This window comes from Nerophis ophidion, linkage group LG15, assembly GCF_033978795.1.
Source record: "Nerophis ophidion isolate RoL-2023_Sa linkage group LG15, RoL_Noph_v1.0, whole genome shotgun sequence".
NCBI classification, from domain to species: Eukaryota; Metazoa; Chordata; class Actinopteri; order Syngnathiformes; family Syngnathidae; genus Nerophis; species Nerophis ophidion.
The window spans coordinates 39,689,364-39,703,364 of NC_084625.1; the positions used below are offsets into that span (position 1 = coordinate 39,689,364).

The window sequence follows — 14,001 nt, forward strand, 5'->3', positions numbered from 1 at the left end:
TTACCATAATTTTCAGCAGACTGCATTGGAGGATGCTTAACCCCCTTCTTTCTCCCACGCGAGGTCAACCCAGGAATGGGGCCATGTAAACCCCATCCTTAGTGCACTTTTGAACAAATTTTGCAGGTATACGCATTTTTTTTCCAGCACACTCACTGTTACTCATGTCTGAATGCAACTACCGGTATATTGCTTCTTGTAACCTTACCTCACAAAGCACAGGATTGCAAAAAAAAAAAGAAAAACAAATACTATATTGAGAGTGTATTCATTTCATACCACACAGACTTAACAGTGAACATTAGATGTCTGTAATGTACTATATACATATATATATATATATATATATATATATATATATATATATATATATATATATATATATATATATATAATGTATGTATGTATGTATGCATGTATATAACACATACTTAGGTCTCATTGTCTGATTACTGTACTGTTTAATCAATTATAACTAATAACCAGTGATAGGCAGTAGCAAACAACATGTAGCAAAGTTATGAAGCTTAACTACATTTTCGAGTAGCGTAGTGGTAGCTGTCAGGTTCAAACACTGATGACATCTATTAAACAGACAAGAAGCAAGGAATCATGCAGAGACAGAGTTCAATTTAGTTGAATGTGAAGAGACGTTTGGGACTGCACACTCTCACACTATGCTCTAAGGCAGGGGTCGGGAACCTTTTTGGCTGAGAGCCATACAAGCCAAATATTTTAAAAAGTATTTCCGTGAGAGGCATATAATATTTTTTTTAACACTGAATATAACTAAATGCGTGCATTTTTAAGTAAGACCAACATTTTTAGAATATCTCTTATTCTTTTTACTAACATTGTTATTCTGAAGCTAACCAACAATAAATAAAATACTTCTTACCATTAATGCGACTTCTTGAACAGGTGCGGTAGAAACCGGATGGATGGATTAAAATGCATGAGAATGTTTTATATTTTGAACGTGATTTTTGACACTGAGATTACCAGCGGGATTATTCATTACTCACCGTGTTAAGCAATGTCAGCTAATATTTATCTGAGAGCCAGGTGCCGTCATCAAAAGAGCCACATCTGGCTCTAGAGCCATAGGTTCCCTACCTCTGCTCTAAGGTAACAGTCCCACGTGCTCCTCTATTTATTTTGTGAGGTCCCTGGTTACATCACCCAGGCCACCTCTAAAAGGAGTGGTCCCACACATCATGCAAGGGGTCCTTGTGATTTTGCCTTGTCTCCTCTTCGTCTGCGTGCTGTCGTCTTATCTTCGTTGAGGTCTTTGACGTCCTTGGCTGTTAGTGGGCTAAGACAAAAAAAATACCTGCAGCAAAGCCTCCCCTCATATGCCGTGGCTGATAACAAGTGTTGTCCTTGCACAGATAGAAAAGTACAACTTGAGCACAAAAGCTAATAACTATGACAACGGCCTTTAAGCATAAGAGTTGTGTGATAACTTAAACAAAATTATTCTAACATAGCTTTGCTAATTTTTGAAGCAGCAGGGATTCAGTAGCTTCTAACATCGTCCTGCAGAGGATTGGGTGGAATTAGCAGGAATTGACGGGATGGCAGCATTGTGGAATACTGGAGTGACTTATTTATGAATGGCCTCTATCTGTGTTGGCCCTGTGATGAGGTGGCCACTTGTCCAGGGTCTACCCCGCCTTCTGCCCGAGTGCAGCTGGGATAGGCTCCAGCTACCCTTCCAACCCCAGAACCCCGAAAGGATGAATGTATGATATAAGGACACTATAGAAATAGCTGCCTATGTACTTGGTATGGTACTATTGTTTAACGTGCTAGCTATTAGCAACATTGCCATTTGCCTATAAAAAAGTGTGTGAAAAGATGTGGGGTTAGCTCAAAGTGTGTATTTAGCTGGAGACTCACAACACATTCAAAATTTCCCCAGGAATTTTCTCATTATTGATCATTTTGTTGGTCTCTCTCGTTCTGTGCAGGTGTTGTCTCTGGGCGCCGACGTGTTGCCGGAATACAAACTTCAAGCTCCCCGCATCCACAGTTGGACGGTTTTGCACTACAGCCCCTTCAAGGCGGTCTGGGATTGGCTTATCCTGCTGCTGGTCATCTACACCGCCATCTTGACACCTTATTCTGCCGCTTTCCTCCTCAACGACACGGTGAGTGTGGAACGAGGTCAGGTTTAGAAAAAAAATTCTCAGGGCCTCAGGCTATTTAAACTTGATCAATAACTACATCAAACTCTGCAGAACATTTTATATTCCTCCATGTATTAAAAAAGTTTGATTAAAAGTGAGTAAAAAAACATATATATATATATAAATATATATATATGTATATGTATGTATGTATATATATATATATATATATATATATATATATATATATATATATATATATATGTATATGTATATGTATATATATATATGTGTATGTGTGCATTAGAGATGTGCGGATAGGCAATTATATCATCCGCAACCGCATTACCAAAGTCGTCATCCACCCGCCGTCCACCCGAACCATCATTTTATCAGAACTGCAACCGCCCGCTGAAATACATCAGAGGTCGGCCACCTTTACCACTCAAAGAGCTATTTAAACCCGTTTCACAGAGTAATGAAGACAATGGGAGCCGCTAACGTTCTCGCGAATATCCAATGGTGTTCATCCTGATGACAAGAATATGGGCGTGCTGTGAAGCCATTGCCTTTGACACCTTCAACGACATGTACACACGGATTGTTAGTCTGGCAACATGTTGTGTGCAGCTTCCGCAATCACACGCACAAGATTGAAAGGCATACTGGGGGATACAGAGTACACTGATGGTTGTGATATAAACAACTTTAACACTTACTAATATGCGCCACGCTGTGAAGCCACACCAAACAAGATTGACAAACACATTTCGAGAGAACATCCTCACAGTATCCATCCATCCATCTTCTTCCGCTTATCCGAGGTCGGGTCGCGGGGGCAACAGCCTAAGCAGGGAAACTTCGTCTAGCTCTTCCCGGGGGATCCCGAGGCGTTCCCAGGCCAGCCGGGAGACATAGTCTTCCCAACGTGTCCTGGGTCTTCCCTGTGGCCTCCTACCGGTTGGACGTGCCCTAAACACCTCCCTAGGGAGGCGTTCGGGTGGCATCCTGACCAGATGTCCGAACCACCTCATCTGGCTCCTGTCGATTTGGAGGAGCAGCGGCTTTTCTTTGAGTTGCTCCCGGATGGCAGAGCTTCTCACCCTATCTCTAAGGGAGAGCCCCGCCACACGGCGGAGGAAACTCATTTTGGCCGCTTGTACCCGTGATCTTATCCTTTCGGTCATGACCAAAAGCTCATGACCATAGTTGAGGATGGGAACGTAGATCGACCGCTAAATTGAGAGCTTTGCCTTACGGCTCAGCTCCTTCTTCACCACAACGGATCGGTACAACGTCCGCATTACTGAAGACGCCGCACCGATCCGCCTGTCAATCTCACGATCCCCTCTTCCCCCACTCGTGAACAAGACTCCTAGGTACTTGAACTCCTCCACTTGGGGTAGGGTCTCCTCCCCAACCCGGAGATGGCATTCCACCCTTTTCCGGGCGAGAACCATGGACTCGGACTTGGAGGTGCTGATTCTCATTCCGGTCGCTTCACACTCGGCTGCGAACCGATCCAGTGAGAGCTGAAGATCCCGGTCAGATGAAGCCATCAGGACCACATCATCTGCAAAAAGCAGAGACCTAATCCTGTGGTCACCAAACCGGAACCCCTCAACGCCTTGACTGCGGCTAGAAATTCTGTCCATAAAAATTATGAACAGAATCAGTGACAAAGGGCAGCCTTGGCGGAGTCAAACCCTCACTGGAAATGAGTTCGACTTACTGCCGTCAATGCGGACCAAGCTCTGGCACTGATCGTACAGGGAGCGGACCGCCACAATAAGACAGTCCGATACCCTATACTCTATGAGCGCTCCCCACAGGACTTCCCGAGGAACACGGTCGAATGCCTTCTCCAAGTCCACAAAGCACATGTAGACTGGTTGGGCAAACTCCCATGCACCCTCAAGAACCCTGCGGAGAGTATAGAGCTGGTCCACAGTTCCACGACCAGGACGAAAACCACACTGTCCCTCCTGCATCCGAGGTTCGACAATCCGGCGTAGCCTCCTCTCCATTACACCTGAATAAACCTCACCGGGAAGGCTGAGGAGTGTGATCCCACGATATTTGGAACACACCATCCGGTCCCCCTTCTTAAAGAGAGGAACCACCACCCCGGTCTGCCAATCCAGAGGTACCGCCCCCGATGTCCACGCGATGCTGCAGAGTCTTGTCAACCAATACAGCCCCACAGCATCCAGAGCCTTAAGGAACTCCGGGCGGGCCTCATCCACCCCTGGGGCCTTGCCACCGAGGAGCTTTTTAACTACCTCAGCGACCTCAGCCCCAGAAATACGAGAGTCCACCACAGATTCCCCAGGCACTGCTTCCTCATAGAAAGACGTGTTGGTGGAATTGAGGAGGTCTTCGAAGTATTCCTTCCACCTATCCACGACATCCGCAGTTGAGGTCAGCAGAACACCATCCGCACCATACACGGTGTTGATAGTGCACTGCTTCCCCTTCCTGAGGCGGTGGACGGTGGTCCAGAATTGCTTCAAAGCTGTCCGGAAGTCGTTTTCCATGGCTTCCCGAACTCCTCCCATGTCCGAGTTTTTGCCTCCGCGACCGCTGAAACTGCACACCGCTTGGCCTGTCGGTACCTGTCCACTGCCTCCGGAGTTCTATGAGCCAAAAGGACCCGATAAGACTCCTTCTTCAGCTTGACGGCATCCCTCACCGCTGGTGTCCACCGAGGGGTTTTAGGATTGCCGCCCCGACAAGCACCAACTACCTTGCGGCCAAAGCTCCGATCAGCCGCCTCGACAATAGAGGTGCGGACCATGGTCCACTCGGACTCAATGTCCAGCACCTCCCTCGTGACATGTTCAAAGTTCTTCCGGAGGTGGGAATTAAAACTTTCTCTGACAGGAGACTCTGCCAGACGTTCCCAGCAGACCTTCACAATGCGTTTGGGCCTCCCAGGTCTGTCCGGCATCCTCCCCCACCATCGCAGCCAACTCACCACCAGGTGGTGATCTGTAGAAAGCTCCGCCCCTCTCTTCACCCGAGTGTCCAAAACATCCTCACAGTAACACAACAAAAACGCAACACAACAAATACCCAGAATCCTTTGTATCCGTGAGTCAACCTGAATATATTTTACACCCCCGCGACACCAACCCCGGCCACCTTACCGACGCACGGGGGGGTTTGCGGGGTTTGCTGCTAGCGGGGTGTATAAAATAGTCAGGAGTTGTCATGGATACAAAGGATTCTGGGTATTTGTTGTGTTGCGTTTATGTTGTGTTTGTCAATCTTGTTTGGTGTGGCTTCACAGCGTGGCGCATATTACTAACAGTGTTAAAATTGTTTATATCACAACCATTAGTGTACTCTGTGTCACCCAGTATGCCTTGCAGTCGTGTGCGTGTTGCCGCAGAACCCCCACACAACATGTTGCTGGACTGATAAGCAGACCCTACATTATGTAGTAGGCGACAAAGCCAATGGCTTCATAGCACGCCCTAATACGTATTAACCGGGTGACTGCCGGCAGTCATTCTAGAGAATATTAGCATCTCCTATTGTCTTCTTCGCTTTTTGACACGGGTCTTAAATGGCTCTTTGAATGGTAAAGGATACCGATCCCAGAACCATGTATATCAAATATTTCCAGATGGTTCAACCGCCACCCAAAATCAATTTTTTTGTCATGTCACCCGCCCGACCCGCGGACTCCGCGGATGAGACCGCAAACCGCGCATCTTTAACATGTATATATATCCATTCATCCATTTTTTACCGCTTATTCCCTTCGGGGTCACGGGGGCGCTGGAGCCTATCTCAGCTACAATCGGGCGGAAGGCGGTATACACCCTGGACAAGTCGCCATCTCATATATATTTATATATATATATATATATATATATATATATATATATATATATATATCCCACTTCCAAAGACATGCACCTGGGGATAGGTTGATTGGCAACACTAAATTGCCCCTAGTGTGTGAATGTGAGTGTGAATGTTGTCTGTCTATCTGTGTTGGCCCTGCGATGAGGTGGCGACTAGTCCAGGGTGTACCCCGCCTTCCGCCCGATTGTAGCTGAGATAGGCGCCAGTGCCCCCCACGACCCCGAAAGGGAATAAGCGGTAGAAAATGGATGGATGGATATATATATATGTATATATATATATATATGTATGTGTATATATATATATATATATATATATAAAATGTTTTTTTTTCACTTTTATCCATCTATGTACAAACTTTGTATATATGTGTATATATATATATATATACGCTAGAGATGTCTGATATTATCGGACTGCTGATAATATTGGCCGATAAATGCTTTAAAATGTAATATCGGAAATTATCGGTCTCGGTTTCAAAATTATCGGTATCGGTTTCAAAAAGTAAAATGTATGACTTTTTAAAACGCCGCTGTGTACACGGGCGTAGGGAGAAGTACAAAGCACCAATAAACCTTAAAGGCGTTGCCTTTGCGTGCCAGTCCAGTCACATAATATCTACGGCTTTTCACACACAAACAAGTGAATGCACCACATACTTGGTTAACAGCCATACAGGTCACACTGAGGGTGGGCGTATAAACAACTTTAACACTGTTACAAATATGCGCCACACTCTGAACCCACACTCTGAACCCACACCCAACAAGAATGACAAACACATTTCGGGAGAATATCCGTACCGTAACACAACACAAACACAAAAGAACAAATACCCAGACCCCCTTGCAGCACTTACTCTTCCGGGATGCTACAATATACACCCCCTGCCTCAACCTAGCATGTCCCAAATTCCAAGTTGCTGTTTTGAGGCATGTTAAAAAAAATAATGCACTTTGTGACTTCAATAATAAATATGGCAGTGCCATGTTGGCCTTTTTTTCCAAAACTTGACTTGATTTATTTTGGAAAACTTTGTTACATTGTTTAATGCATCCATCATCACAACAAAATTAGGCATAATAATGTGTTAATTCCATGACTGTATATATCGGTATCGGTTGATATCGGAATCAATAATAAAGAATTGGACAATATCGGAATATCGGATATCGGCAAAAAAGCACTAATCGGAAATCTTTAATATACATAGATAGCCTACATTCTCTTAAAGCAGGGGTGTTCAAATTGTGGCCCACAACTCAGGTTTTGTTGGCCCACAGCATATTTTAGAAACAAAGTCAAACAAAAAATACTACAGAAAAAATGTAAAGGAAAAAAAGCACAAAAATATGTAATGTGATAAAAAAAAAAAATAAAGGCTGACTTTTTGACACTATTAATAATACAATTTGCCCTGCGATGAGGTGGCGACTTGTCCAGGGTGTACTCTGCCTTTCGCCGGATTGTAGCTGAGATAGGCACCAGCGCCCCCCGCAACCCCAAAGGGAATAAGCGGTGGGAAATGGATGGATGGATGAATAATACACTTTCTCACATTTTAAAAGAAAAAGCTGACAGAAAGTTGTATCTTTAAATATATTATATTAATATATTTATTTCCTGTTTTTAGCATAGTTTTTGTTTTTGTTTGTTTTTTTACAAAATATGTATCCTGTCATTGGTGGAAAATGGTTAGACACGCCTAACTTAAAGCAAAATATTTTTTGGGGTTAAGAAGAAATCTGTAGATTTTACAGCAAAACTCTGTGGACAGAATTGTACTGTAAAATTTACACTGGATTTTACACCTCTATATTGTAAATTGAAAGACTGTACCAGAGTGGTTTGTACGGTACAATTACGTCCGAGCTGATGCTTTTTTACCGAAAAATCTTTTTTTCCAGTTCATTACTCTAAATCACAGGTGTCAAACTCTGGCCCCCATTTGGTCCTTGAGGCAATATCAAATTAACATTAGAGCTGGCCCGCCGGTGTTATATAGCGGCAGTGCCGCTGTAACACCGCATTCACCGATTTCCTGGGAGACTCTCGAATTTCAGTGCCCCTCCCGAAAATCTCCCGGTGCGACCATTCTCCTGAATTCCACCAGGACAACAATATTGGGGTTGACTGCGTTTAGCCCTGTCGTCAAGTCCGTTTTTCCTCCTCACAAACACCGTGCTGACTCAGTCGCGTACATGTATTATATATATGGCTTCTACACACATGTAAGTAAATGCAAGTCATACTTGATCAACAGCCATACAGGTCCCACTGAGGGTGGCCGTATAAACAACTTTAACACTGTTACAAATATGCGCCACACTGTGAACCCCCACCAAACAAAAATGACAAACACATTTTGGGAGAACATCCGCACCGTAACACAACATAAACACAACAGAACAAATACCTAGAACCCCAGGCTGACTGACCGGCAAAGGCAGGCTTAAATAATGCCTCTGATTAGTGCTCAGGTAGCAGGTAAGCGGCCGAACACTGATCAGAGATAGGTGAACATAATGAGCAACCATGGCAACCAAAACAAACTCAGGAGGTGCACAAACAGGAACTAAAGGAGTCCAAAACTAACAGACAACACAAAACCTACTCAGTGCCCTGGTGGTTAGAGTGTCCGCCCTGAGATCGGTAGGTTGTGAGTTCAAACCCCGGCCGAGTCATACTAAAGACTAGAAAAAAAATGGGACCCATTGCCTCCCTGCTTGGCACTCAGCATCAAGGGTTGGAATTGGGGGTTAAATCACCATAAATGATTCCTGGGCGCGGCACCGCTGCTGCTCACTGCTCCCCTCACTTCCCAGGGGGTGATCAAGGGGATGGGTCAAATGCAGAGGACACATTTCACCACACCTAGTGTGTGTGTGACAATCATTGGTACTTTACTTGAAAACATGAACCGGACCAAGGATCATGACATCAGAGTATTATTGTATTAGGAAAACAAGTTCCACTTTTATTTTTCCAGCAAGCTGCAAATGTTTTACTGTATAATCTACTGAGCTTTTACAATACATCATTGCAAAGAAAAAAAAAAAAAAGGACACTTTAAGAGTAAAAAAAGCGGCTCAGTTGCCCGAATTATTGACTGTGTTTTTTGCACCAAATTACTGTAAATTGAAAAGTAATACTGCCGTTATTTTTACAGTAAAATGAAAACAAACTTTATAGTCGTTTATTGCACATACCGTATTTCTTTGAATTGCCACAGGTCATATAGTAATTTGCCTGCATTGAATTACTGCCGAGTCAAACTCGCTTCCCAGAATAATTAGCGCATGCTTAGTATTACCGCCTGGTCAAACTCGTGACGTCACGTGTGACACTTCCCCTGTCGTCATTTTCAAAATGGATGAGGCTGATTTCAATACCGGTAATTTGAAATTGCATAAAGGGAAGAAGATGAAGAGCTATTCAGTAGGATTTAAAGGCCTACTGAAACCCACTACTACCCACCACACAGTCTGATAGTTTATATATCAATGATGAAATATTAACATTGCAACACATGCCAATACGGCCTTTTTAGTTTACTAAATTACAATTTTACATTTCCCGGGAGTTTCGTCTTGAAAACGTTGTGTAATGATGACGTGTACGCAAGACGTCACGGGTTTTAAGGAAATATGAGCGCTGCGCACACACACAGCTAAAAGTCGTCTGCTTTAACGGCATAATTACACAGTATTTTGGAGATCTGTGTTGCTGAATCTTTTGCAATTTGTTCAATTAATATTGGAGAAGTCACAGTAGAAAGATGGAGTTGGGAAGCTTTAGCCTTTAGCCACACAAACACATGGTGATTCCTTGTTTAAAATTCCTGGAGGTGAAACTTTCCTATGGATCAGAGCGCGGTCAAGCAAACATGAATCACGACGGAATGTCAACCAGCAGTTTTCGGTGAGAAAATTGTGGTTCAAAAGTCGCTTCTTACCAGAGAAAAGCCGAGCTTGTGCCGTCCATAGCTGCCGTCGACTCCCCTGAGACATTGGCATCAAGACACCCGTGGACATACACCTCCGATTATCAGGTACTATTAAACTCACTAAAACACTAGCAACACAGTAGAAAGATAAGGGATTTCCCGGAATTATCCTAGTAAATGTGTCTAAAAACATCGGAATCAGTCCCAATGCAATCGCGTTTTTTTTTTCTAGTCCGTCACTATCAATATCCTCAAACACAAATCTTCTCGCTCAAATTAATGGGGAAATTGTCGTTTTCTCGGTCCGAATAGCACTTTTTGTTGGAGGCTCCAGTTAACAACAATGTGAGGATGTGAGGGGCCCCCACACGGGTGACGTCATCGTCTGCGACTTCCGGTAGAGGCAAGGCTTTTCTCCAGTTGCGAACTTTATCGTGGATGTTCTCTACTAAATCCTTTTAGCAAAAATATGGCAATATCGCAAAATGATCAAGTATGACACATAGCATGGACCTGCTATCCCCGTTTGAATAAGAAAATCTCATTTCAGTAGGCCTTTAAGGTCCAAGCTTACATCACACTCAATTTTTTACTGCATAACTTTGGTAAGAGGTTTTAAAATAATTAGCGCATGCTTACTTTTACCGCATGCCTTTGGTAAGCGCAGGAGTGAGAAGAGGTTTTAAATTAATTAGCGCCCCGGCGGCAATTCAAGGAAATACGGTAAATGTCACTTTTAATTTAAACATGTATTTTGGCAGTGCACAACAAATATGTAGATTTTACAGTAGAAAAAAAAAAAAATGTTAAATCGCAAGAATTATACCATAAAAGTGTATCGTGGTTTTTGCACCAAATTACTCATTTTTATTTGTGCGATCAAATTCTGGCAAGTGATCTGCTAGTCGTTTTTTTTTTTTTTTTACCGTAAAATCCATTGACTTTTTTTTACATTGTAGATGTCTAAGTGTCCCATTTTTTTTTTTTTTTCCCAAGATGGTGCATGTTCATCTACCTGCAGGCGCTTTACTCTAACAGCTCATTTGACCTTCCTCTTATTGATCATCTGTGGTATTTTGGTGTTGTCTTTTCATCACAGGAAGATGTAGCCATTCATAGCTGCGGATACTCGTGTTCTCCTCTCAATGTGGTGGACCTCATAGTGGACATCATGTTCATTATCGACATCCTCATCAACTTCAGGTGGGAATGACGTCTCGAAGCAGTGACTGTGGTTATATACAAACCCCGGTTTCCATATGAGTTGGGAAATTGTGTTAGATGTAAATATAAACGGAATACAATGATTTGCAAATCATTTTCAACCCAAATTCAGTTGAATATGCAACAAAGACAACATATTTGATGTTCAAACTGATAGACACTTTTTTATTTTTTTTTGCAAATAATCATTAACTTTAGAATTTGATGCCAGCAAAATGTGACAAAGAAGTTGGGAAAGGTGGCAATGAATACTGATAAAGTTGAGGAATTCTCATCAAACACTTATTTGGAACATCCCACAGGTGTGCAAGCTAATTGGGAACAGGTGGGTGCCATGATTGGGTATAAAAGCAGCTTCCGTGAAATGCTCAGTCTTTCACAAACAAGGATGTGAACAAATGCGTGAGCTAATTGTCAAACAGTTTAAGAACAACGTTTCTCAACGGGCTATTGCAAGAAATTTAGGAATTTCACCATCTACACTCCGTAATGCCATCAAAAGGTTCAGAGAATCTGGAGAAATCACTGCACGTAAGCGATGATATAACGGACCTTCGTTCCCTCAGGCGGTACACTTCAGAAAACCACTGTCAGTAACTACAGTTTGGCAGAAATCACTCCACGTAAGCGGCATGGCTGAAAACCCATATTGAATTACCGTGACCTTCGATCCCTCAGACGGCACAGTATCACAAAAAAAAAAATCGATCTGTAAAGGATATCACCACATGGGCTCAGGAACACTTCAGAAAACCACTGTCACTAAATACAGTTTGTCGCTACATGTGTAAGTGCAAGTTAAAACTACTATGCAAAGCTAAAGCATTTATCAACGACACCCAGAAACGCCGGCGGCTTCGCTGGGCCCGAGCTCAGCTAAGATGGACTGATGCAAAGTGGAAAAGTGTTCTGTGGTCTGACGAGTCCACATTTCAAATTGCTTTTTGGAAACGGTGAACGTGGTGTCCTCCGGACCAAAGAGGAAAAGAACCATCAGGACTGTTCTAGGTGCAAAGTTGAAAAGCCAGCATCTGTGATGGTATGGGGGTGTATTAGTGCCCAAAGCATGGGTAACTTACACATCTGTGAAGGCCCCATTAATGCTGAAAGGTACATACAGCTTTTGGAGCTACATATGCTGTTATCCAATCAACGTTATCATGGACGCCCCTGCTTATTTCAGCAAGACAATGCCATGTCACGTGTTACAACAGCATGGCTTCATAGTGAAAGAGTGCGGGTACTAGACTGGCTTGCCTGTAGTCCAGACCTGTCTCCCATTGAAAATGTGTGGCACATTATGAAGCCTAAAATACCACAACGGAGACCCTGGACTGTTGAACAACTTAAGCTGTACATAAAAAATAGAATGAGAAAGAATTCCACCTGAAAAGCTTCAAAAATGTGTCTCCTTAGTTCCTTAACGTTTATTGAGTGTTGTTAAAAGAAAAGGTGATGTAACACAGTGGTGAACATGCCCTTTCCCAACTACTTTGGCTCGTGTTGCAGCCATGAAATTCTAAGTTAATTATTATTTGCAAAAAAAAAAAAGTTTATGAGTTTGAACATCAAATATGTTGTCTTTGTAGTGCATTCAATTGAATATGGGTTGAAAAGGATTTGCAAATCATTGTATTCCGTTTATATTTACATCTATTTCCCAACTCATATGGAAACGGGGTTTCTAAGATTAGCAGTTCAAGCAGAAAATGACAATGAGCATTTTTTTTTCAACAGGACAACGTACGTCAACTCCAACGACGAGGTGGTGAGCCACCCCGTGCGTATCGCCGTGCACTATTTCAAGGGATGGTTCCTCATCGACATGGTGGCCGCCATTCCCTTCGACCTTCTCATCTACCGCAGTGGAGAAGAGGTATGCCAAACTAGGATGGAAGGAAGGGGAGATGTTCAGAATGTCAGGAAGACTATGCATTTTTATAACCGTTTATATCATTTATATTGTCCTGAAAGGCATTATTTACCATATTTTTCGGAGTATAAGTCGCACCTGCCAAAAATGCATAATAAAGAAGGAAAAAAACATATAAATCGCACTGGAGTATAAGTTGCATTTTTTGGGGAAATTTTTTTGATGAAACCCAACAGCAAGAAAAGACATTTGAAAGGCAATTTTAAATAATTAAAGAATAGTGAACAGGCTGAATAAGTGTACGTTATATGATGCATATATACTAACGGAGAAGGTGCCTGATATATTAACATAACATATTATGGTAAGAGTCATTCAAATAACTATAACATATAGAACATGCTATACTTTTACCAAACAATCCGTCACTCCGAATCGATAAATCCCATGAAATATTATACGTCTAGTCCAGTGGTGCTCACACTTTTTCTGCAGGTGAGCTACTTTTGAATTGACCAATTATTCATATTTATAATTTAGATTTATTTATTTATGAAAGAGACATTTTTGTTAACAAGTTAATGGTGTTTAATGATAATACAAGCATGTTTAACACATATCGATTCCTTTCTTTCATGAAGACAAGAATATAAGTTGGTGTGTTTGATTCTTATGACTTGCATGGATTGGAAACAGACAGTGGTGCTGATAACGTCCGCATTTTCAAATGGAGAAGAAAAAAAGTCCTCCTTTCTGTCCAATACCACATGAAAGTGGTTGGATTCGGCATCTCGTTTGTCCAACTTGCAAACTCCTTTTTAAACACTTTGTTATGAGAGTAGCATATGTGTGTGTGGCCCTTAGATGTATTGACTGTCAAACTTGGGCTTGGATTGAGGTTGTTTTTCCGACGCAGAGGGAAGTTAGCACGAGTTAGTACATCTTTA

At 42.5% G+C, this 14,001-nt stretch overlaps 1 protein-coding gene across 1 annotated transcript in view; it reads left to right on the forward strand.

Annotated features, from left to right (window-relative positions):
• kcnh2b (potassium voltage-gated channel, subfamily H (eag-related), member 2b) overlaps nucleotides 1-14,001 on the forward strand; it is a 329,910-nt gene that overhangs the window by 243,097 nt on the left and 72,812 nt on the right. Inside the window, exons 3-5 of the mRNA XM_061922161.1 lie at nucleotides 1,974-2,153; nucleotides 11,057-11,160; nucleotides 12,919-13,057. Of these exons, the coding sequence (XP_061778145.1) occupies nucleotides 1,974-2,153; nucleotides 11,057-11,160; nucleotides 12,919-13,057 (423 nt within the window). The remainder of the gene's footprint in view (nucleotides 1-1,973; nucleotides 2,154-11,056; nucleotides 11,161-12,918; nucleotides 13,058-14,001) is intronic.